We start from the raw sequence: 26,467 nt of genomic DNA, 5'->3' as shown, positions 1-26,467 counted from the left end.
TTGTTGTTGACTGAATATCTGTAAGCAGATGTGTGTGCCTCTTCAAGGCGCCGGAAGCGCCTTGAAGAGAGGAAAGAAAAAAAGAGGAAAGAAAAACTAAGCGTTGAGTAAACCTATATTTGCCCTGTAGTTCTTGGGTACACGTGTGCATACAATGAGGTTCCTATGCGGAAAAACCTGGGATACGCCGGTACGGTCCATGCTGCAGCTGTACAGAGCACTGTTTCTGGGCGTTTTACGGAACAGATTGTCGGATTTGGTGTTCCCATGTAAAACAAACAAGAGTTTGCAAGACCACGCTCTACGGACATATCTTCCACTACCACGATGCGCCTCGACTCAGGCAGCAATCATGATTGCTAGAGACTACATAGTTCCAACACATAAACGATTGACAACCTGAGGGCGCACATTGGACATCTGTGTAGCGTACCCAGTCACAATGTTGCTGCTTTGCCAGCACAAATGCCTCAAGCCACATTTTGCAAACTGGTTGCGACATATCAAGGATACCTTCCGTCAGGCTTTACACCAGCGGCAAGACCACTGTTACCGCTGTGGTGCCTACTACAGACACAAGTACGCCTCATGATTCCGGAAATTGCGAAGAAGACCCTTCATGCCACAGTGGTTTTACGTCAGTTTACACTATCATTACTAAACGAGGCATATGAACGAAGAACGCACATTTACACCGATGGATCTGGCTCAGTCACCAGCTCCACAGGCGCTGTTATCATCCCCGCCTTAGAAGTTACAATTACGCTTAAAGTGTCCGATATAACGTCCTCTACAGCAACAGAATTTGCCGTTCTACGTGCCGCTAGTAATTACATCTCACAAGCCAAACCTCGAAAGTGGGTCGATTTTTGTGAGTCCAAGGCAGCCCTGCAGATTCTGTAGTGAGCCTTACGACGCAAGACCCATGAACTGGTGTTTGATACGAGAGAGGTTCTCCATCAAGCCCTTCTAAACGGACATGGCATCATCTTCCAATGGCTACCGGGGCACTGTGGAATCGTCGGAAATGACCTTGTTGATGATGCCGCCCGGTCACCACATAAAGATACCCTGACACTTCCGATACCCTTATCAAGAAGAGATGCAGCGAGCGGCCTTCGTTTACTTGCTCCAACGAAGTCTGAAGCTTTGTGGAGCACCCCGAGTTTCTCCAACTGCCGTTTCAACCGGCTGGATTCTACAATGAAGCTGCAGATCCACCGAACTTCTCCCGCCGCGATGCAACTGTACTGTGCCTCCTCTAGTTAGGGGTGACTATTCCGAAAGCCTACTCCTTACTTATTCTAATGTCGAACACACCGATCTGTGACTCGTGCAACTGGGAAGAGACGATCGAGCACGTGTTGTCTTTTTGTAATCTCTAGGAGATCGAACCCGACTATCTTGGGAGAGTGTTTAAGCGATTAGATAGCACACCAAATTGAGAGACTAAGATTCTCGGACTGCGGCCCCACGCGTCGCAGGCTTACAAAGAGACGCGAGCACTGCTTCGTTTCATGAAAGCGACTGGCCTGAGTGACCGATCATATACGGGAAGTCATGGACAACCGCACGTATTTCCACTGATAGCACCTTCTTCCCTCCCTCTCCTTTCGTTTCTTCCCTTAAACCCCTTGCCCTGTGTAGCGTAGCAAACCGGACGTGCGCCTGGTTGATCTCCCTACCTTTCGTTACTTCCTTTTCCTCCTCCTCTTCCTCTTTGAGTACCAACAGCGCCTTGCTGCTGATATGGCCCAACGATAAGCGGGCCAGTAGGCAGACATTCATTGTGCCTATTTTTCAGCGCAACGAAAAAGGCAATACACGCTGGAATTGCTTCTCGTGTGCTCTTCCCGCAGTTGCGCGACGCATGGAGAACGGCATATCCTCTCTGTGCTCACGGAAATTGGCGTCCGCCGCTCGGCTGAATTGGGGCTTCAGGACCATCTCGCGGGTGCTCAAAAACGTTCACAATCGGTAAACTAAGAAAAAAAAAACGGCGGCAGAATTTGATTAAATTGTAGATTACGAAGTCGACGACCGAACGTGAAGCGTTCAGACCTGTGGTGGTGCCTTATATGCATAAGGTTTCCCACAACCTTAAGGAGGCCGCAGGTAGGCACGGCGTCCCTTTGACTTTTTGTGCTCTGAATAAGCTCGCAAGACTGTGTGCCCGCACATGCGATGATAACAGTCAAAGCTGCCAAATTAGGCATGGAATATCTTATATTCCCTGCGCAATCGGAGTAGTTTATGCCCTACTTTTATCATGTGGAAAGACGTACATCAGTCAGAGCGGGCGTTGTATCAACAAGCGACTCAGGGAACACGCCAGAAAAGCAAACAACAATGCTGACAGAGGGGCACATCTTGGGTCCCATTTGAATACTTGCCGTAATCGTGCACCGCGCTTAGATGAGACCTTGATTCTGGCCGAAGCAAATGCGAGCAAGCGCGCTTAGTACTAGAAGCTTTTCACGTAGAAAAAAAGTAGATGACTGTGCCAGTGACACTTACTTATCCCTGTACGCCTTAGAGGATCAGTTTTTAAGCTCACATATCTGTTAACTACCTGGCGCAAGTGATGTGTTCATTTTGATTGCGTTTGCGCATGTGTGGCCATGGTGTACACGTGCGTTTTGGCGGGAGAATAAAAGCCGTTGTTGGTAGCGTTTCTCTTTGTGTCCCTCTCATTTTGTGGTCGTCCTGGTTTGCGCCTCTTTCGTCTTTTTTTGTCCTCTTTTACTGGAAATCTACCAACTCGCCGCTAGAGAGGTATTACTGAAATGCATGGGATGACGTTCATGATATTTGGGCCACTAGGCATGTGCTCCGAGTCCTGTTGCCGTTGAAGTAGTTTCTTTATTTGTATATATACAGCATATACATGACAAGACATGCATGCATGACGTGACATGAATGGCATAGATGACATGACGGGTATGTCATGGCATGCTCGTGGTCCTGATGCCATCGTGGTCGTTGCTTTAAATAAATTTATATCAGGATACGCATGAAATGGCAAGCATGCATGTGATTATTGCCATGGCATGACATGATATTTGCGACAGTAGATATCTGCTGACGGTTGCGATGGCGTCGTGGTCGTTCCATTAACTGGATTAACGTAACAGCGAGCAGTCTCACGCACCCTGCACCTGGGGTCGCCACAGGCCCACCACCATTGAACATCTGATTCGTGAGCTTGCAGGCATCAGCCGTCGCCCGCCACTCAAGCAACGCTCCAGTGAGAACGCGGGAATCGGTGTTATTGATTGAAAGTGTTGAAGAGCTGAGGGAAGAAGTGTTCTGTCGTTAACTGCAAGCGGTGCGATAGAGTCTTGAATGTGTGCCATGAGAATGTCGGCGAGGTTCGGTCACATCTGCTGCACGAGGAGTGTTTGCGTTCATGAATCTTCGTCACGCGCACCTGTCCGCAAGTCAAGCACAAGCTCTAACGCCAGGCTGGAGAGGCATCCACCGGCAATGACCAGCAACTGAACGCGGCACTTGCCTCCAGGCTAACGCCACCTGCGGCAAAAACGCAGCGTTACGGTCACTACTGACACAAGATATCAGGGAGTGTTGATTTTTCGTGAGAATGCAAGTCAGCGGGCCCGGCGAATTTTCCTTCTGCAGTGGGAATCATACAGCAGGCGAGTGATAACTCGGAAACTTCCAACATTTTCGTCCATGCGGGCACCAATACATATTAATCTGCTCTGTGAGCAATCATAGAACCATTCCCTGGTTATCTGATAAGCGCCGGCGACAAGAATTACCCGATCGCAACCAACCACCGTGGTGGCAGCTGTGTGTAAAAACGGGCATTTTCTGCAGGCGCACACACGGCTATTCCTGAACAAAGTTTTTGCACACACAGTTAATGACGAGATACGCACGGCCGTAACAGCCCTACAGATGCACCGCCGTAAAGTCTAGAAGATAGAGGATAAAAACATAGATCAGGCTGCCACATTCGTCGCCTCCAGACGGCAAGGATGGATGCTATTAAGGTTACAACGCAGGCATAATGGATAAATGAATGGCGTACTTTCACAACAGTGTTTTATAAGGGTGTTGTGTGTTCAGGAGCGCCCGCGCCGTATATTGCCGTCAGGCGGAATGTTGGGGAAAAAATATTAAAATCTGGAGTTTTACGTGCCAAAACCACGATTCGATTCTGAGGCACACCGTAGTGGGGGAATCCGGATTAATTTTCACCACCTGAGGTTCTTTAACGGGAATGTGGGGAAAGGTCCACGACAGGCTTCCTTCTCGCGTTTGCCCGACCCAAAAAGACCCCAGAGAGAAATGTGAGGACTTTTTGCTGGAGAAGTTTGCCTCTGTTGCACCCTAATAAGGTGGATTTGCATAAATACTAAGGACGACGAGGAATCACTTGAACCTATTAAAAGGTAGACTTCGAAAAGCAAAAGTCCCCATATGACTCACGCGCCATTCATGGATGCGCACAACGAACGCGAGAAAGAAGGCCTTTTGAAAGGTTACGCGCTCTGAATGCAAAGCGGCTACAGCCACGCCGACGCCAACATCCATCGCGCATTTCTGTCGCTATCAGTTGTCGTGGTTGTTCATGGGGCGCGTGCGTCGAAGTTTGTTTTTGTGATTTCTTTTTTCGCTGTTGTTTATGCGCTCTAAGTGATGCGTTCATTTAAAATAAAAGCTTGCTTTTCGCTGAGTTACTCGAGTTTGAATTATACACAGCGGTTGTCAGCTCAATAATAATGAAAAAAAGCTGCTTGCACTCAATTAATTTCCTCATGATTGAAGACATTTTAACAATATTCATATCCTGCAAATATACAATGTATAGCCATTGTGATTTCTACTGCTAACTATCGTATAAATTTTGATTTGATACTGCGAAATATTACGTAATGAGTGGACTTGCGCTCATTTTCAATCGGTTTAGCCTTTCTTGACCTCCCTCAGGCAATACTCCACATTAAAGCTTATTGGAGAACACCGAATAAACCAAAATAAAGAAAGCGATCAGAGTTTCGCCATAAGCACGAAGGAAAGAATGTGATAGCAGTATTTTAGAATATTACACGAAGTGTGAGACTGGTACCTGTCACTGTAGCTGTAGAATTGAGTTCTGTGATTTTACGTGCCAAAACCACGATCTCATTATGGGGCACGCCGCAGTGAGCTTGCGACGTGAGCATGCGTCTGGATTAATTTTGACAATTAGGGCATTTTTAATGTGCGCTCAATGCACGGGACACGCATAGTGCATAGGTGTGAAAATAAAATGACATTATTTTCAGGTTTGAGCTATATTATTCTTTCGCCCTGTGGCACTTTGTTTCATGACATTTGTTTGTGGTCTACCATTCTCAAGAATACTGAGGAAGAATATTGTAAAGAGTGTAAGACATGGTATGAGCAACATTATTGATAGAATGGTGTGGCAAATAACTCGCATATACCGCATGTCCTATAACATGGCATGGCATATGGCATAGTTATACCTAAGTATATGCGAAACCTCACGGTGACGGCGACGCCTTCGGCAGAAGTTCGCTTGCAGTTTCCATATTCTTCCTATCAAAAAAGTAAATAAATAAAACTGCAAGTATTGACAAGCACAAACACAGAGAGAATCAGTGGTTGCAGAGCATGTCAGGGGAAACAAACGGCTTCCATACCGGATGGATGCAATGCGCGTCCTCTTTAGAGCGGGGCGGTAGCTTCCACCACCAAGCTCTCATTGATGCGAAGTATTCTTTGTGAATTTCAAGTAGTTTGAGCGTTCTATCTACCTATCTAGCCTCCTAAAAAAATTATGGGGTTTTACATGCCAAAACCACGATCTGATTATGAGGCCCGCCGTAGTCGGGGGCTCCGAAAATTTGGACTACCTGGCGTTCTCTAACGTGCACCTAAATCTGACACGGGTGTTTTCGCATTTCGGCTCCACAGAAATGCGGTCGCCGTAGCCGGGATTTGATTCGGCGACCACGTTTTTAGCTACCCTATACCATAGCCCCTAAGCAAGCACGACGGGTATCTAGGCTTCTAAGCCGCGGGACTGGCGGTGCCTACGAACTTAAGCCACTCAGTATATGCTTATCATCGTCATCAACCGGTCAGCAGTCGAGATAAGCAAGAGGCATTTAGAGTATGGGTGGAAGAAAACCAGGGAAGAGATTTATACGACCGGATCCGTTACAGGCGAAGGTAGCGCTACAAGGGAGATAGAGAAGCTTCAAACAAGAATATGATTATGGAGAGGTATACGAATATGCTAGAACGAAAGACACGTACAGCATACCTTATTAAATGAGGCAGGCTTGATGACTATTTGTTGATGCCCCGTTTCAAAGGGAATGGCAATACATTACGATCATCATCGGGACGGACGAAGGCTGTGTCGAAGGGCGAACGGAGAACCACCTGCCGGCCGGGTCATATAGTTTGTGTCATGGGTTCGTAACGCCAGTTCGCCGCGTGTTGCAAGACAGCAGTCGAGAGTGAAGAGAGCAAACCATAGCGCGCTCGACGGGCCAGTGAGAGTGCCGACGCGCATGAAGCTCGTCTCGCCAAAGCAGGCTGCAGCCATGCCAAGAAGACAGCCGAAACTCACGAAGGCCGTATCGCCCAAACGCGTCATTCGTATCGCGCCTGGCAGGAGCTGCAGGACGTCAAGCAACGTTCGGAGGCCCTGGAGCGACACAGTTACCCAACATAGACGCGTGGCTGCCTAGACTTCTGAAGAACACAGCGAATGCCTGCTACGTTGTAGTTCAGCCAAAGAGACGATAGGCCGTATAACGTAAAACTTTTCTAATCTGTTTGCATTCCAATCGCCTGACGCGAAATTTAAGTAACCACCTACGTAACCATCGGGCGGTAAGCTGCTGCGTTGTTTGAAGAGCCTAATCAATCTTTATGTTCATTTATATTAGGTCACGCTTGTTTGCTTTGAAAGTGGATAGCATTGCCTATATTGAAATAGTTTCCTTGTCTAACTGGCTGACAAGAGGCGAGGAGCACGCAGAAGTGAGAGAGTCTTCTCCATTTCTGATCAGTGCACGACAGCAGCACAGAACAACGGCGTGATGACTGCTAACGTGTTCTCATTGATCGTATCAATGCTGGACATTAGGAGCCCACGCTGCCAATGTTCGTGCTCCGCGACGCCGTTCTCTACCGTCGCACCTTACGTCTTGAAGGACGAGAATTTTCGCTCGGTTTACCACGCCATCTCCGGAGATCAGTTCTTGAGCAGTTTGCATGACACCCCTACTTCACGCTGCCTGGGCCTCTCGCGCACTCCCCATACAATATATTCTGGGGGAGTTTTTTACATATTCGAAGTTCATTAAAGACTTCGCTATTCCAACTGCAACAGCAATATTATGACGGGAGAATAAGTAACAAGAACTTTATGAACAGAAGCACGCTACTGTAAATTTCCTCTGTACATCGTCAAGAACATGAGAGCACAATGTTATGAAGGCATACACCTCATTGAACTACAACAGCGTAGCCATGCTTACAAGAACAGCTCAGCGACAAAACATGCATCCGATGGAGAGAACCTGAAGTGAAACAGACGCTACTGTTATTGTAGTGTTGCTTTCTCTGCAGCGCATGTCCGCTACCACGAATACCTTCGTGCTTGCAAGCAGAGATCGAGATTCACAGGTTGATCGTGAGAAAAAAGCAACAAAGCCAGCAACGCAGGAGGGAAGACTGCGCAGAGCCCTCCAGCTGCACGTGGAATGTACCAATACACTCGTAATGAACGTCCAAGAAGCGTGAATAAATAGTGAAACAACAGTAACAAAGTAAATAAATGTAACCAATGACACCGCAGTACACAGACTAAGCTCCAATGGCTATAACGCAGCGCTCAGCCTACGCACCCGGTTCCCCACTCAGCCAGAGACACCAAGAGCAAGTAAATACGCGGTGCTTATTTCCCGACGTCGCGCAACTGCTGAAAGTGGGAAACGGCGTGCGTCTTCGATGGCGAGCGTATTCGTGTCCTTGGTTATGTCACGTGCGGCGGCGGCAGTTTGCAGATGCAGTGCGTGCCGGTTCATAAGCGGGATACGTCAATGAGAGCGGGAGGATGTTGGCACCGTCAGGAATCGCACGTGTGACTTGTTCCTGACGCCATCACTGACCAATGGAGCTGAAGTTGCCTCATTATTTCTCGTGTGTGCAACGTCTGTCGGCACCCTGTGTAGGTGGCAACTTGCCTGGGTTGCAGCAGCTCGACAGCAACGTTCTTTGCGGTATAAAAACGGGCCTGTATCGCCCCTAGACACCACTAGCTTCATTTGAGATTTCTGATTTTGCTGTGCCCGTATCGTGAAGAGCCAGAGAGTCACCATGAAGGCGTTTCTTTTCTGTGTCCTGCTCGCCATGGTCGCCGCTGTGAGCTATGCTCACCACCTCGAGCTCTGCGGTGAGTATACGGGCTGTGGTTTATAGTGCAAGGCTTTTAAATTCTTAACACAAAGCTGGAGTTGATATATGTGCCCTTACCCCATCAGGATTTTCTCGACTTAATCAGCAAGACTAATAATTCCTGTTTATACGGTCAGCTATTTCAGGAGTGCAGATTATTTGAGTGTACAGCTTCTTGTTTAGCTTGATAGTATAAGTATAAGTATATATATATATATATATATATATATATATATATATATATATATATATATATATATATATATATATTCTGTGATGTGTGAAACGTCATTTAGTGCGTCTCATGCATTCTTGCAAATCTGTATTTTTGTATTGTCAAAAACACGCGGCAGCTCCGCGCTGGCCATGTATTGCGATCATAGGGGGCAGGGTGTATTTTCAAGCTGCACTTGCAGCTTTTCTTCCTTGTCTCCCCCAATCTGTTGGAAATCAAGAAATTGAATTAAATTCTAATTGAACCAAAATGCCGACAGATGCTCTAGGACTCAGTGGACGTAGCTGTTCCTTTCTACCTTTGCGGTTGTTCATTTTCCAGACTAAGACATTTATCATGGCCCTTTTGAAATGAAATTCAGTTTGGCAATCCTTCGGAAGTGAGAGTATACATGCATGCGCTTGACAGGTAAACGTTAATTTCCGGTGTAGTGCCCGCGAAGGTGAAAATCATGTTTGATGGAAATACTGCGGCCAATGGCGTATTAAGAGAGCGGCGAGTTCGAATCTTTGTCAGGAATTGGGCCGTCCACGTTTTCTTTTTCATTCGCACCTCTGTTATACCGTTATACATGTCACATATACGTGGTGCACATAAACACCTACGGCCGTAGTGGATAGAAGGAGATTGGTAAAATCGGCTCGTGTTATGTGCCGCTCAAGTATATCTATAACAAGCGCGTTCTAAAGTTTCTGTTGTGTGTCTCCATAACGACAGTGGTCGATTATGTTCTGCGCAGATAAACAAGACGGACAGCTGAAAAATGAACTGCAATGCATTGGACTCCACATCTCACGAGGGGTAAGAACAACAGCGATATATGTATTGCAGCTTGTGATTCAAGAGTATGATGGCGTGTTAGGTTTGTTTCCGTTCCTGAAGCGTTAATTCGGGCTTCTAAACTTTCGACGAGAGAGTTTATTGCGATGGAAGAGGCCCCGATGAAGATCCGGGAAGCGCATGGCCGAATGATGTTTCGCTGCAGATGCTACAAATCATTAGCCTACTTGCGAACACAGTAGACTGTAAATATGTGATGATGGAAATAAGTGACACGTTACTTTAATAGACGCTGCTCTCCTGTAACATCATATTACAGGCGATATTGCAGTTAGTGAACAATTATGATAGAGTAAATTTCGTCCGAAAATGATGTGGAATGACTCCACATCTGCTTTGTTTCTTCTCTTTTTTACGTGGAGGCGATTAAGCAGTCGCAGCGAATGAAAAGACGTTTGAATTTCACACTGAGACGCACAAATGCGAGCAGTGAGGCTCATGCAAAGGCAGAGAACGCGCACAGGCAAATGCAGACACGTCGCACATTCATGCCAGCAGATATGAAGTAGACGTGAAAGGAAGAAACATTATGTGTGTTTAAAGAGGATGTCTTGCGTTTATTGAGTACGTACACATGGTTCTAATATTTGTTTGTGGACGTGTCGATACGTGCCCGTGTGGAATATTGCTCGCTACACGAGCACGGATCTTTCTCAAAGATAAGCGTGGAAACAGGTACACAAGAAGAAATGGAAAATAAAGGAAAATTAAACGCCACAAAACACAACTAAGCTATTTTCTTTGCTTATGCTGACCACGTTTGCACAACTATATGCTTCAGTGACAGGCATCCAAATACCAATTCGCTGGAAATTGCGCCACTCAAAACACAGATACTCTGCACGGAGTTCCAGATTGTATGTTCTTTTGATTCGCCATGATATTCTGCTTAGCACCTGTTAGCCAGCATTCGGTTTGGTTGTGTGCTGGTTTGGTTTGCTGCCACTGTTAGTCGGTACCTTTTATTACGAGCCATTCTTGCGTACGAGCGGCTTTGTGTTCCAATCCGATATACACTGAATGAAGCGCGAGTAATTTTTGACTCAACCGTAATAAGCTTAACTTTTCCTGGCCATTTAATGCAGGCGAACCTAAACTTTGACAAGGCGGTGAAGACTCTCGGCTGCCAGGACTGGAGCTGCGTGATCCGGAAGCTCTGCGTCGGAAACAACCTGGTGAGTTCTTTTTTCCTCTCTGGAAGTTTTTAATACACAGGATATACACTCGCGCATTAAGGCATAATTTGTGTCTACATGCGAACGGGCCAGTAAGGCGTCGACGTAATACAGTGCTAGAATTTGTGACCTACAACGTGTAAAATATCATGTCCTTCGGAAGCTTTTGAAGCACGACCATAGAAGAGAACGCTATTGTAATTATTATGAAAACGGCTATCACGACCACACCAAATACGGCTTGCACGGGTGGTTTCTGTGCTTTTGCGAACTCAAACTGGCCCTAGTTACGTTAATGAAATTGGTATCTCTCTTCTCTACGACACCTTGTTCACAATGCCGTAGAGGGAAGTTAGCTCTTTAGGTAGTACAAACTTGAGAATCAGGAAAGTTTAAAACAAAAAGAAACTCTACATCATGTAATGGTGCTGCATGACCACAGCTGTGGCTCGCCGTAAGCAAGACTTCACGAATGTGGAGGCAAGGCGTTTGAGTTCTGTTTTCAAAACACTGCTGTAAAAGAAAGAGACTAGAAATCCTGACCTTTCACATCACAAATATTTTCATTCAACGCTACTATTAGAAGATTTATTGCTTCGTATGAAGGCATTCTGAATGACAATAAAATGAGGTCGTTCTTTAGCGACTTCGACTTCGTTAATATTTTGGCAACTGCAGAAGATAAGTCCGTAAATTCTTGCTCTATAATTCAGTCAAGTCAAATGCCACCGTATTTTATAATAAATAAAGGGGTGTAATCATTGGAAAAAGTCGTGCGTAATACTTTCAAAGACTCATATAATTTTCGTATACTTTTCTTCAACAGGAAGCTGCCATGGCCAACCACTTCACGGTGAGTTTATCAGCCACAACGTGGACGTTAGAATTTATGGAACCACTCGCTCTAAATCTTCTAAGGGTTGAGAGCCACTGACAAATGCGTCCCTGTATTTTTTGACTACGGCTTGTTTCGTTTGCTAGGAGTGAGCGCTAATAAAAACGGAAAATGAACTAAAATGTATGTCGAAAGAAAGAACATACTCTAGTGTCACTGCCTTGAAAACACTGCAATTTGAAGTGACAGTTATTTACTTTCGGAAAGCTCATTAGTAAATTATTATCCTGCAGCTGGGGACTTAAAATTACAGCCGGGAGAATGTTGTCAGTGATTCGTTTCTGAACGTGCACGTATATTTATTTCGGATGGATAGTGCGGGAATACCATGTTCCTGGTTTACTTTCCAGTTCACACAGCGCTAGCGTCTACTGATTGGCGGTGCAAACTGTTGATCTCTTTTTAGAGCGCAACCGCAAGAATAAAAAAAGAAAGCCTTCTGAAAAAGTGCTCACTGCAAGCGTCACTTTTCACTGCAAGAGAAATAAAACAGGGTCACGAAAAAATTTTGCAGAAATTCCACGGATGTTGTGTACGGGGTGATCACTTTAAAGGTTTGCGAAATTTTTAAAAGCAAATAGCATAATTCTGGTCCTGCAGGTTGATTATTCGAAGAGGTGGACACTGCTAGCACGAGAAATCGAAACACACATTCAATTACTAAGGAAACAAATAAGTAATTATCTTCCTAATTGAATATTCTACGGCACATATTGCAATTAACTAATTGTAGCCGGATAGTTTCGAAGACGTATCCACATAAAATTTTCCAGGTTGCCACCAGTTTAGAGATATTAATTCCCAAATTCAGGGACGAAATACTTGGGCGTTCCCGTTTCTGCTTCAATGCATAGCAGAGCTTTTTTTACGACGTTGTATGGCGCATCTCTGAAGACTTGTGTCATTTTAGAAAATGAATACAAGCGGGCACGCCTTGCAAACTCATCGGCTACGATGAGCAAATTGGAATATGTGCCGTAAGGTAATGAATTAAGAAGTGAACTAGTGATTTTTTGTTAATTGGTTCAATATATATTTCGGTTCCTCTTCGAAGTAATGTTCGTCTCTCTGAATAATCCAGCTTAACGACCAGCATTATGTTATTTGCAACACGCGATTTTGAAAAAATTCCGTAAAACTTAAAACTTAACACCTCTTATAATATAATGGCCCAATTATAATAACGTGGGTTACTTGAAGACGTCGTAGGCAATGCTTTTATGCTAATTACCAATGAACGCGACGATCAGAATAAATTCAGCGGTTGCAGGAAAATAAGAAAAAGGATACAAAATTATCCTTCGCCTGAAGAGAAATCACCTTGGAATATTTACTAAAGGAGCTAAAAAAAGCCACAACAAGGAAAGTAAAAAGAAATTAAAATTAGCACTGCGTGAACTACGCAAAACAGATCAGCAAGGGACTGGAATGACAGGCGTACGAAAAATAAATAAAAGTTCGAAAAATGTGATCGCAAGAGGGTTTCGGAGAAAGAGGGCCAACCTAGCATGTCATCTGAAGGGATAAATTCAAGCGTGAGGGTCAATTTAGCGAAGGTTCAAGAAAACGTACCGTGTGGCCTGCTGGAAAACCTTAAAATGAAGTCAAGTTGCTTTAAGCCGGTAAATAAAGATACGTAACTAGGAATTTCAAAGGTATGCCTGGATCTCTTTACGAGCCAGTATTGTAATTCAAAACGGATTTAAAAATTCGGAAATCTGAGCGGGTCGCCTTAAGGTGCGGTGGCAGAGCCGGCGGAGGAGAGATCACGTGAGCAGCGTTTGTAACAGGCACAGAATGGTCGGGTGCGTTGCGTCGTGTAGGCGTGATTTTTTTGGTGACCAGTCTGACAGTTTCCACATTTCTTTTTGTGTTGAATGATCCTGCGATTCCACGTAATCTTACAAAAGTTTGTCTTTGCTATTACAGCTACTTTTCTTGGAAAGGTAGAGGAAGCCGGTTTTTTCACATTTATGTTTGTTTACAGCTGCCTCCCGTTGTTGATTAATTACGTGCAGGTAGATGTGTGTGCCTCTTCGAGGCGCCCTCATCGAGTAGGCAGACATTGATCGTGTCTGCTCTTCAGCGCAACCAAAAAGGCGACATACGCTGGAAGTGCTTTTCGTGTGCTTTTCACGCCGTTGCGCGACACATGCAGAAGGGCATATCCTCTCTGTGCTCACAGCAATCGGCGGTTCCGCTGAATCGCGGCTTCAGGGCGGTCTCGCAGGCCCTCAAAAACCTTCACAATCAGAATGCTGAGAAACGAAAGAAACAAAAGAACAGTGGCGGAATTCGAATAAATTTTGGATTTTAACATTCCTAAATTGCGCAGAGGGTTATGACGTAGTGGGATGACGTAGAGGGACGACCTAGTCGAGGGTTCCGGATTAACTTGAGCACCTCGGTTTCATTAACGAATACCCTAAGCACGATGGTTTCTTCCTTTTGCATCTCTACTCCGTCGAAATGGAATCGAACCCTCGACATCTTGCTCAGCACCACAGCGCCTTAGCCAGTTAGGCACCGCCCTCGGTGCACGAAATGAAAACAGTGAAGCCAGGTTCACCTTATCAGGGAATCACCCCAAAGAATACATTGATATAGAGCCTCTGCGCGTGGGACAGATGCACAGCACTCGTAAAAGAAGGATGTGCCTTGTCAAAAATGCGCTCGTGTTGCGATTTTACACAGCTGACAGACAAGGCGCAAACGGGTCCTTGACATCACATTATACTCATTGAATCTATTATAATTATGTTTCTTAAAATAATTATTTTACGCATTGAAACTAGCCTTTCTACAAGCTTAAGTGCGCGGGAGCTGGAACTACTGTTTATATCGAACAAAGCTTCAGGTACACTGCATTTCGGTTCGAACGCGCGAAGCTGTGCTCGCGATAAATGAGGTAGTAAGAGGCACCAGCCAAAGGTGGCAGGGAACGTGTTGTTAGCGGAGGTGGCCGACCAATGTAAAAGCAGCCTTCGAACTAGTCACTTTATCATGTCGACCCTCTGGTATAAGCTAGTTCCCCTGCCACATCGTAATTTCTAGTCTATTGCGATGATATTCAATTAAAAGGGTGATTGTAAACGCAGTCGTTGTTTGACATATGTGGTTTTTAGGAGCTTGACACATAAGAACGAAATACATTTAATTTGTGAACGGGCACGAAGCAAGGAAAAGAATATCTCCTGTGTGGCATGTTGTTGCCTGTGGGCTTGAGTATGAGTATACAGCATAGTATTATTCGAACAGCAATACAGCAATATATATATATATATATATATATATATATATATATATATATATATATATATATATATATATATTAGTCAAAGGATAAGAAGCCAAGAAGCAAAGACAAACGACAGCACAGGAGAAATTGCTTATAAGTTATAATTAAGTGTATTTGTAATTGTACGAAATTATGAATAATGCAAATCATATGAAAACAAAAGTGGATGACAGAACTGGCCGCAGGTGGGATACGAACTCATGCCTTCGTATTACGTGTACATTTAGACATGCGTTGCATATGACACCCTCGATCGTTGACTTTTATTATTTTTACAGAAGCCGCAAATCGCGGAGATTCACAGTGCTGCAACCACCTGCGATCCAGAGGCCGGGCACCACCACCACCACCACTGAGTTTTGCCCAGTTTTGAAAATATTTTAGAGACGAGCCTTCTATGGGCTGAACGTTCCTACACTGTCCAGAGGTGTGCCATCGAGGGACTCCGGACAGCTTTTACCTTTGTTGTAATGAAAGGTTAAAACTTTTTAGCTTTGTTGTGTTGAGGGCAATTAAAAACACTTTGCGTAAAACTTTGACGACTCTTTATGATCATTTGTTAAAACGTGGAAATGCACACTCTCAATTTGGTGCTACATTTGAATACGAAGCATTCTTTGTCCAGCGTTAGTAGATCTTTCAGTGACCCAAATTGTCTGCTAGCTCTGACCACCGGGTATGCCAAAGTGGTCGTGATGTCATCGTGGCAGTTTTTCAAACCGTATATACAGGGTGCTAGTATTTCAGTTCAGTTCATGGTATTTCAGTTCATAGTATTTCAGCTCTCTAAAACCTAAATTAATTATGGGGTTTTACGTGCCAAAACCACTTTCTGATTATGAGGCACGCCGTAGGGGAGGACTCCGTAAATTTCGACCACCTGGGGTTCATTAACGTGCACCTAAATCTAAGTACACGGGTGTTTTCGCATTTCGCCCCCATCGATATGCGGCCGCCGTGGCCGGGATTCGATCCCGTGGCCTTGTGCTCAGCAGCCTAACACCATAGCCACTGAGCAACCGCCGCGGGTAGTTCTATAAAACCTAAGCATTATCACCCTGCATATGAATATATGCATGACATGAATGACACCTCATGACATTCATAATATATGGGCAGCAAGGTATGTGCTCCGAGTCATCTTGCCATCGAAATCGTTGTATACAGTACAGGTATGACAAGAAATGCATGCATGACATGACAGCAATGGCATAAATGTCGTGACGGCTATGTCATGGCATGCTCGTGGTCACGATGCCATCGTGGCCGTTGCTTTAAATAAATTTATATAAGGATACGCATGACATCCAGAGCATGCATGCATGAGACGAATGCCATGGCATGAGATGATATTTGGGCCACTATGTGTGTGCTGCTGGTCGTGTTGGCGTCGTGGTCATTTCCTTAACTGGATTGACATAACAGCGAGCAATCCGCGCACCCCGCAGCAGGGGTGGCCCCAGGCCCGCCACCATTGAACATCGTCTGAGTCGTGAGCAAGCAGTCATCAGCTGTCGCCAGCCGCTGGAACGTTCCGGTGAGAATCCGAGAATCACTCAGCATTGTAAAGGCAGAAGTGCACGCTGGGCACGCGCGGTTAAGCTCATGAACTTGATTTGGGCCAAGAAAACCTGTCCATGCTTTCACACTTGCTTCATAGCGAGCCTGCTGCACTATCAATATGTCGGCTGCTTTTAACTGCACCAAATAAAAATACTGACCAATACAAGTCTTGGTGAGATCATCTTATCATTCGAGTGTTCATAATGGTAACCTCTAGATACGGAGTAAGTTGAGACGTTGTGTGCGTAATTGACGAAGCTACGTTAAATATATTTTCAAGTATTGATCTTAAATGGTTAAAGTGAGTAGTTTGGAGCCCATCCTCGAGATTATATAGCCGAGCGAAGACATTTTGATTAAACATGTTTCTGTAAGAGCTATGCGAACAAATATTTTCCAGTTAAACGGTCTCGGAAAGCTCAATTGACGCAGAAAAAGAGCGTCTGTAAGTAAAATCAACCTGACCGCACGTAGCCTTTTGTGATGTCAATAATGTGGCTCCGTAAGCGTGTTCCTTGTCGCCAAACCGCTTTCGATTTTAATTAACACTGTTTATTCGAAAGCAAGCAGTTCACAGTTTTAATATCAATATAGCAGCGAACGTGTGTCGCCGAAAGCTTGCTTTGTCGTAGAAGCGACGCATGACGTAACGATGGTGCAGGATTTGCGCGTCGCTGGCTTGAAGACAATGAGCCGCCGCCGTGGGAAGGAAAATAACGAAGGTGAACAGCTCACGGAGCCGTGCCGATGGTGACGGTGCCATTGTGACGAAATCTGGGGCGGCGATATTGACGGCTCAGGTGCTTTTTTTTTTTTTTTTGCGTTGACTGCGCTTTCAGAAAGAGATAGTACTGTGAATGCAGAGTCATTCGTTCTCGCCTCGTAGATTTAAATACGGGTTTGAACTCTGTATCCCATTCATCCCTGAGAGTAGGCGTAGGCGGGGAAGTGCTCTCTCTCACACACGCGCTCGCACGCACGCGCACACACACGCTCGCACGCACACATACGCGCACGCATACACACGCATGCACATGCACGCTATTTGGATCTGACTGCTGGTACGATCTGTTGGGAACTCGGCGCTGACGCCCGTGGTTGTACCTGGGTCGCAAGCCCCAAGGGTAGCGTTGGCCTGGCGGCCTGGGGTACAGCTGCAAGCATCCGAAGGTCCCGGCAAAGCATGAGTCGACAGGTAACAACGAAACAACTTGTTTATTTTAACATCGCAAAGAGTTGGCGGTCAGGTTTGACCGAAGTAGAGAGACGGGAGAGCACTTCACTCAACGGAAGAAATCGGAGCCCTCCTCTGGCGTCCGGGGGCAGCTGTTTTTATACTCTCGCAGTTGAGGGCAAGAAGGAACCCCTCAAAAGACGAGCACGTGAATGTACAATGGGCTAATGGTGACGCACACTGTCGTAGCGATGCCGTAGCACCATGTCGTGGCGCTGCGCACGATCTCGTAGCACCTGGTCGTGGCGCTGCGCAGCACACTGTCGTGGCGCTGCCGGTCGGACACAATGACTGTAACGAGAAGATGGTCCCTGCTTTGGCATCGCCTGTTTCGGGCACAATGACTGGAACGAGATCCCTGCTTTGGCATCGCCTGTTTCGGGCCCAATAACTGGAAGGAGATCCCTGCTTTGGCCTCGCCTGTTTCGGGCACAATGACTGGAACGAAATCCCTAGGCGGTCGCATCGCCGCAGACGCGCCTGGAAACACCTGGCGATGAGTGTTGCGGTGACGACGATCGGGCCAAAATGTCCGCCGCCCCGCCGCCGTCGCGCCGGCAAAACCACGTGTCGCAGGCGAAACGCAACAGACCGCCCCGCCGGGGAAAGGAGATCCCGATGGACAGGGGACTGCATCCGCTGTCCGGAGGGATGTCGCTCGATGATGCTCATAACCGAAGTCGGGCGTCCCTTGACGTTTCTTGAGCGCAGCGCACAGAGAAGGCCTCGTTCTCTCGTTCAGGTTCGCACGGGACTCTGCAAAGTGACTTCGGGAGAGTTCACATTTTTGTTCTCGTTCCCGGCAAGCGTTAGAACTACGCTGAAAACTCAACCGCTCAGTCAGCAAGCACGGCACAACCCTCACTAAGCCCTGCCAGGCTCTTTCCCCTTTTTATACCACTGCCTAGTTCCTTACAGTAGTCTAGCATCACTCAGAACGCGTCCACAAATTGAAAAATTGCACTAGAAAGCATATCATCACTTTGAAACACTAAACAAAAGCAATATGTTAAAAAAAATCCTGCCTCAGGAAGAAAAACATCAGTAACAAATAATTTTGAGGCTGATTCCTACGTTAGGGGCTTCGACTTAAGCCATCGGCGTTACCGTTGAGACTCCCCTTTTTGTAACGCACCTCAAAGGAATATTGTTGTAAAGCGAGGCTCCAGCGCAGGAGGCGGCCATTTTTGGGAGAGATGGTCTGCAGCCATTGGAGAGGGCAGTGATCTGTCTCAATGATAAACCTCGAGCCGGCTAGATAGCATGACAATTTCTGAACGGCCCACACGAGACATGCACACTCTTTCTCGGTGGCGCTATACGCCTGCTCACGACTGGTCAGCTTACGACTAGCATACAGGACGGGGTGTTCTACTTCTCCATTTTCCCGTTGGCACAGTACAACGCCCATGCCTCGCTCACTAGCATCGCACTGAACAATGAACCCTTTTGTATAGTCTGGCGATCGTAGCACAGGCTGGCTTGTTAGGGCACTCTTTAGGGCGCTAAAAGCTCTTTCCTTTGTCTCGTCCCAGACGACTGTTTGAGGCTCTGTCTTTCTTAGAGCATCCGTCAGGGGAGCCGCGATATCAGAGTACCTAGGGATGTACCTCTGATAGTAGCCGGCGACACCTAAGAACGACCGAATATCGGTCTTTGTGCGCGGTTGCGGAAAGTCTCGCACAGCGGCCACTTTTATTTCAGAGGGGCGGCGACGACCCTGACCAATCACGTGACCGAGGTAGACAACCTCGGCCTGTGCTAACTGGCACTTAGGAGCCTTTACTGTCAAGCCTGCTTCGCGCAGGCGGGTTAGCACTGCCCGCAAGTGTGTCATATGCTCAGACCAGGATGCGGAGAATATCGCTACGTCGTCTAGATACGGTAAAGCGAATTCTTGCTGTCCCCGCAACACTTTATCCATGAGACTTGAAAAACAGTATGGCGCGTTCTTCAAACCAAAACTCAACACTTTAGGACGGAATGTTCCCATTGGTGAAATGAACGCCGCATACCTACTAGCCTCTTCTGTAAGTGGAACCTGCCAATAACCCCTGACAAGATCTAGGGTGGAAATAAACTGAGCGCTACTAACTTTCTCAAGGCGCTCCTCGATGTTAGGGATCGGATAAATTTGATCCTTAGTGATGGAATTAAGCCTGCGGTAGTCGACGCAAGGACGAGGTTCCTTGCCCGGTACCTCAACTAAAATCAAAGGGGAGGTATAATCACTCTCACCTGCCTCAATAACACCGAGCTGTAGCATTTTCTTTACCTCAGCCTCCATAATATCGCTCTGGCGGGGTGACACCCGATACGCCTTGGATCGTACTGGCTCTGGGGAGGTAAGTTCTATATCATGAGTAAGTACCGAAGTCCTACCAGGCCTCTCAGAGAACAGACCTTGAAACTCTTGTAATAGCTGGTGTAGTTCGGTTTTCTGCTCAGGCGACAGCGGTGCTTTACTGATAAGGTCACTAATGACTTGACCGGTGTCTTCCCTGTTCGTCACTGAGCCTAGTCCCGGAAGCTCGACCGGAAGCTCTTCAGGAACGTTTACCATCATGCACACCACTGCTTCCCTTTGTCTATAAGGTTTGAGCAGATTACAGTGGTAAACTTGCTGTGCTTTCCGCTTTCCTGGCAGACTTACCACGTAGTTAACGTCCGACATTTTCTGAACAATTCGTGCTGGGCCCTCCCACTGCACGTCTAGTTTGTTGTTTAGCGATGTGCGCAATATCATGACCTCATCGCCCACCTCAAAACGACGGGCCCTGGCTGTCCGATCATAATAAACCTTGGCCCTCTGCTGGGCCTTTGTCATTGCTTCACCTGACAACTCCTGTGCCCTTCTTAAGCGTTCGAGGAGCTTAAGCACGTACTCCCCCACGACTGGGTCGTCGCCCCTACCTTCCCATGATTCTCGAAGCATGCGAAGCGGAGATCGAAGCGAGCGACCGTACACCAGTTCAGCTGGCGAAAACCCCGTAGCCGCATGCGGCGCGGTCCTTAAAGCAAACATCACCCCAGGCAGACACAGCTCCCAGTCAGTTTGATGTTCAAAACACAAGGCTCTCAACACGCGCTTCATGACGGAGTGGAGCTTCTCAACGGAATTCGACTGTGGGTGGTACACTGAGCTGTGTAGCAGCTTTACCCCACACCTTTCGAGAAAAGTTGTCGTCAAAGCGCTAGTAAACACTGTGCCCTGATCTGATTGAATTTCTGCAGGAAAACCAACTCGCGCAAATATGGACAGTAGTGCATTAACTATCTCAACTGAGCTGAGTTCTTTAAGCGGCACTGCTTCAGGGAACTTTGTCGCTGGGCAGATCACAGTCAAAATGTGTCTGTACCCCGTGGCTGTTACCGGCAGAGGTCCCACAGTATCAATAACGAGCCGTCTAAAAGGCTCCGTAATGATAGGTACCAATTTCAACGGCGCCCTCGATTTGTCCCCTGGTTTGCCCACCCGCTGACAAGTGTCACATGTCCTCACGAAATGGTCTGCGTCCCGAAAACACCCTGGCCAATAGTACTCTTGCAAGAGACGGTCCTTAGTTTTCTTAACTCCTAGGTGTCCGGACCACGAACCCCCATGTGACAAGCGCAACAGATCCTGACGATAGCATTGAGGCACGACCAGCTGATCGAACTCCACTCCTCGGCGGTCTAGATACTTCCGGTACAGGACTCCACCTCTTTCCACAAAACGCGCAGTTTTCCTGGCGATACCTTCTTTGACATTGCAGCGCACGTTTTCCAGGCTGCCATCCTTTTTTTGCTCGGCTATCAAAGCCGTCCGGCTGACTTTTAGCAACCTATCAAGTCCGTCTGACGTAGGCGCGATGAGCAAATCAGTAGATAGCTCTTCTAACTTTCCCGCGTCGGGATTTTCCTCTCCAGTATCTGGCGCCTTCAACGCTACAGACTCAATTCTATTCTGTTCGGGCGTGCTCTGAATATCAGCTTGCTGCGCCTCTGACCCTTTTTCGTTGTTTGATAACGTCGGCCCCGCAACTACCGCCTTTGCAGCGAGCTCCCGAACCTTCGATCTGGTTAAGGCCTGAACACTAGCTTCACCAAACAAAAGCCCCTTCTCGCGCAGGAGGTGATCGGACCTGTTTGAAAATAGGTACGGGTACTGGGGTGGCAGCACAGATGACACTGCCGCCTCTGTCTCAAGCGCTCCGAAAGGTCCTTCAATAAGCACTTTTGCTACCGGCAGACACACGCTATGAGCTTCCACGGCTTGCTTGATCCATGCGCACTCGCCCGTGAACATATGGGGTTCTACGTAAGACGGGTGAACTACATCCATCGTAGCTGCGGAATCGCGAAGCACTCGGCACTCTTTCCCGTTTACGAGGAGGTCTCGCATGTAAGGCTCGAGAAGCTTCATGTTCTCGTCAGTGCTGCCTATTGAAAAAAACACAACTTTTGGTGTTGTTTCCGGACACTGCGCCGAAAAGTGACCCGGCTTCTGGCACGTATAACAAACGCCCGCTCGCCTCATCTCGAACCGCTTTCTGCGTTTGGCTGCCGCCGTCTCTTTACGTCTGGTCGGACTGCTTTCACTCGCATCCGCACTACGCGTGTCCCCCTTAAATCTCTTGGGCGTGAACCTTGGCCTCTCAGACTTGGAGCCAAATTCACCCTTTTGACCGTCCTTAGCTCCGCGAGCTCGACGCGTCACAAACTCCTCGGCTAGCTCAGCGGCTCTAGCCACCGTACTCACGTCTGGCCTATCCAAGACCCAGTATCGCACGTTCTCCGGTAACCGACTATAAAACTGTTCTAGCCCGAAACACTGCAGAACTTTATCGTGGTCACCAAACGCTTTCTCTTCTTTGAGCCACTCCTGCATGTTCGACATAAGCCTATACGCAAACTCTGTATATGACTCACTTTTGCCTTTCTCATTTTCCCGAAACTTCCGACGGAACGCTTCCGCAGACAGCCGGTACTTTTTTAGCAGACTCGATTTTACTTTGTCGAAATCCTCTGCTTCCTCTCTATCCAAGCGAGCGACTACGTCGGCCGCCTCGCCGGGTAACAAAGTGAGCAAGCGCTGTGGCCACGTTTCCCGAGAGAACCCCTGCTTCTCGCACGTTCGCTCAAAGTTAACCAGGAACAAACCAATGTCCTCTCCAAGCTTAAACGGCCGCATCAGGTCAGTCATTTTGAACAATACGCGTTCTCCTGCACCGTGTGCCTGACTTCCATTACGAGCGCGTTCCATCTCTACCTCGAGACGCTTCATTTCCAAAGCGTGTTCGCGCTCTTCTTTTTCTTTCTGCTCTTTAAGTTCGCGCTCCTGTCTTTTTGACCTCTCCTCAATAGTCTCAAGGCATTCCGACAGCTCGTCATCCTCAGCCTCTAACTCAAGAATAGCCGTTATCAGTTCCGGTTTTCTTAGTTTGTCTGAGACATCCAGACCCAACTCTCTTGCAAGCTCCAACAATTTCGGTTTGCGCAACGACTTCAAATCCATGGCTGCTCTGAATGCTGCTTTCTCTACTGCTTACTATTGTCTTGCCGCAAACTAACCCGGCAGCAACGACAACCACAATTACCAGCTCTGTTTCTGACACTAACAAAAAGCCTGGCAAAGCTCAGTAGAAGAAAGTCCCGCACTCACCAAACCTCGCAGGCAGGAATTCCGCGCAGTCGTTCCGCTGCAGGCAACCAGTCGTCACACAGGGCTCGTTGCACTGCTCCCGGATCGTCGTTGAGCTGCTCAGCATACTGTCAACTGCATCTCTTTGCTGCTGGCCTCCGTTGTCGCGATGTCACCGCTGGCAGACAGTTGTTTGAAGTCGGAGGTGATCTCACCGCTGGCAACCAGATGTTTGGATCCGACTGCTGGTACGATCTGTTGGGAACTCGGCGCTGACGCCCGTGGTTGTACCTGGGTCGCAAGCCCCAAGGGTAGCGTTGGCCTGGCGGCCTGGGGTACAGCTGCAAGCATCCGAAGGTCCCGGCAAAGCATGAGTCGACAGGTAACAACGAAACAACTTGTTTATTTTAACATCGCAAAGAGTTGGCGGTCAGGTTTGACCGAAGTAGAGAGACGGGAGAGCACTTCACTCAACGGAAGAAATCGGAGCCCTCCTCTGGCGTCCGGGGGCAGCTGTTTTTATACTCTCGCAGTTGAGGGCAAGAAGGAACCCCTCAAAAGACGAGCACGTGAATGTACAATGGGCTAATGGTGACGCACACTGTCGTAGCGATGCCGTAGCACCATGTCGTGGCGCTGCGCACGATCTCGTAGCACCTGGTCGTGGCGCTGCGCAGCACACTGTCGTGGCGCTGCGCAGCATACTGTCGTGGCGCTGCGCAGCACACTGTCGTGGCGCTGCCGGTCGGACACAATGACTGTAACGAGAAGATGGTCCCTGCTTTGGCATCGCCTGTTTCGGGCACAATGACTGGAACGAGATCCCTGCTTTGGCATCGCCTGTTTCGGGCCCAATAACTGGAAGGAGATCCCTGCTTTGGCCTCGCCTGTTTCGGGCACAATGACTGGAACGAAATCCCTAGGCGGTCGCATCGCCGCAGACGCGCCTGGAAACACCTGGCGATGAGTGTTGCGGTGACGACGATCGGGCCAAAATGTCCGCCGCCCCGCCGCCGTCGCGCCGGCAAAACCACGTGTCGCAGGCGAAACGCAACAACGCACACACATTCGCGCGCACGCTCGCACACACACACACACACACACACACGCACGCACACACATAGAGAGATACGACACATATTCGCTCGCATTCACATTTATACACGTCCACGCGTGCACACACGCACGAAAAGGTACGCACGCAGGCACACGGAGCTGCACGCATACTGTTGCGTTTCGCCTGCGACACGTGGTTTTGCCGGCGCGACTGCGGCGGGGCGGCAGACATTTTGGCCCGATCGTCGTCGCCGCAACACTCATCGGCAGGTGTTTCCAGGCGCGACTGCGGCGATGCGACCGCAAAGGATCACCCTCTCATTCCAGTCATTGTGCCCGAAACAGGCGATGCCAAAGCAGGGATCATCCTCTCATTCCAGTCATTGTGCCCGAAACAGGCGATGCCAAAGCAGGGATCATCCTCTCATTCCAGTCATTGTGCCCGAAACAGGCGATGCCAAAGCAGGGATCATCCTCTCATTCCAGTCATTGTGCCCGAAACAGGCGATGCCAAAGCAGGGATCATCCTCTCATTACAGTCATGGTGCTACGGCAGCGCTACAACAGGGTGCTACGAGATCGTGCTCGACAGGGTGCTACGAGATCGTGCTCAACATGGTGCTACGGCAGCGCTACGACAGTGTGCGTCACCATTAGCCCATTGTACATTCACGTGCTCGTCTTTTGAGGGGTTCCTTCTTGCCCTCAACTGCGAGAGTATAAAAACAGCTGCCCCCGGACGCCAAGAAGGAGGGCTCCGATTTCTTCTGTTGAGTGAAGTGCTCTCCCGTCTCTCTACTTCGGTCAAACCTGACCGCCAACTCTTTGCGATGTTAAAATAAACAAGTTGTTTCGTTGTTACCAGTCGACTCATGCTTTGCCGGGACCTTCGGATGCTTCCAGTTGTACCCCAGGCCGCCAGGCCAACGCTACCCTTGGGGCTTGCGACCCAGGTACAACCACGGGCGTCAGCGCCGAGTTCCCAACAGATCGTACCAGCGGTGCGATTCCAAACATCTGGTTGGCAGCGGTGAGATCGCCTCCGACTTCAAACAACTGTCTGCCAGCGGTGAGATCGCGACAACGGAGGCCAGCAGCGAAGAGATGCAGTTGACTGTATGCTGAGCAGCTCATCGACGATCCGGGAGCAGTGCAACGAGCCCTGTGTGATGACTGGTTGCCTGCAGCGGAACGACTGCGCTGGACTCTTGGCTGCGAGGTTTGGTGAGTGCGGGACTTTCTTCTTCTGAGCTTTGCCAGGCTTTTTGTTAGTGTCAGAAACAGAGCTGGTAATTGTGGTTGTCGTTGCTGCCGGGTTAGTTTGCGGCAAGACAATAATAGGCAGTAGAGAAAGCAGCATTCAGAGCAGCCATGGATTTGAAGTCGTTGCGCAAACCGAAATTGTTGGAGCTTGCAAGAGAGTTGGGTCTGGATGTCTCAGACAAACTCAGAAAACCAGAACTGCTAAAGGCTATTCTTGAGTTAGAGGCTGAGGATGACGAGCTGTCGGAATGCCTTGAGACTATTGAGGAGAGGTCAAAAAGACAGGAGCGCGAACTTAAAGAGCAAAAAGAGAAACAGGAGCGCGAACTTAAAGAGCAAAAAGAGAAACAGGAGCGCGAACTTAAAGAACAGAAAGAGCGAGAGCAACAAGAGCGTGACCGTCAACACGCTTTGGAAATGAAGCGTCTTGAGGTAGAGATGGAACGCGCTCGTAATGGAAGTCAGGCACACGGTGCAGGAGAACGCGTATTGTTCAAAATGACTGACCTGATGCGGCCGTTTAAGCTTGGAGAGGACATTGGTTTGTTCCTGGTTAACTTTGAGCGAACGTGCGAGAAGCAGGGGTTCTCTCGGGAAACGTGGCCACAGCGCTTGCTCACTTTGTTACCCGGCGAGGCGGCCGACGTAGTCGCTCGCTTGGATAGAGAGGAGGCAGAGGATTTCGACACAGTGAAATCGAGTCTTCTAAAAAAGTACCGGCTGTCTGCGGAGGCGTTCCGTCGGAAGTTTCGGGAAAATGAGAAAGGCAGAAGTGAGTCATATACAGAGTTTGCGTATAGGCTTATGTCGAACATGCAGGAGTGGCTCAAAGAAGAG

The 26,467-nt window shown here is 48.0% G+C and overlaps 1 protein-coding gene across 1 annotated transcript; it reads left to right on the top strand.

Annotated features, from left to right (window-relative positions):
* The first annotated feature begins 8,222 nt into the window (after positions 1-8,222).
* LOC142585014 (antimicrobial peptide microplusin-like) lies at positions 8,223-15,424 on the top strand. The gene is made up of 5 exons (XM_075695445.1): positions 8,223-8,446; positions 9,423-9,484; positions 10,609-10,698; positions 11,525-11,551; positions 15,170-15,424. Exons 1-5 carry the CDS (start codon positions 8,371-8,373, stop codon positions 15,245-15,247), a joined length of 333 nt encoding a protein of 110 aa, XP_075551560.1. The 5' UTR covers positions 8,223-8,370; the 3' UTR covers positions 15,248-15,424.
* Positions 15,425-26,467: the final 11,043 nt, after the last annotated feature.

This window comes from Dermacentor variabilis, chromosome 1 (assembly GCF_050947875.1).
Source record: "Dermacentor variabilis isolate Ectoservices chromosome 1, ASM5094787v1, whole genome shotgun sequence".
Taxonomy (NCBI): Eukaryota; Metazoa; Arthropoda; class Arachnida; order Ixodida; family Ixodidae; genus Dermacentor; species Dermacentor variabilis.
Note: the sequence above shows the minus strand (reverse complement) of the source record. Positions and strands in the feature narration are given on the sequence as shown.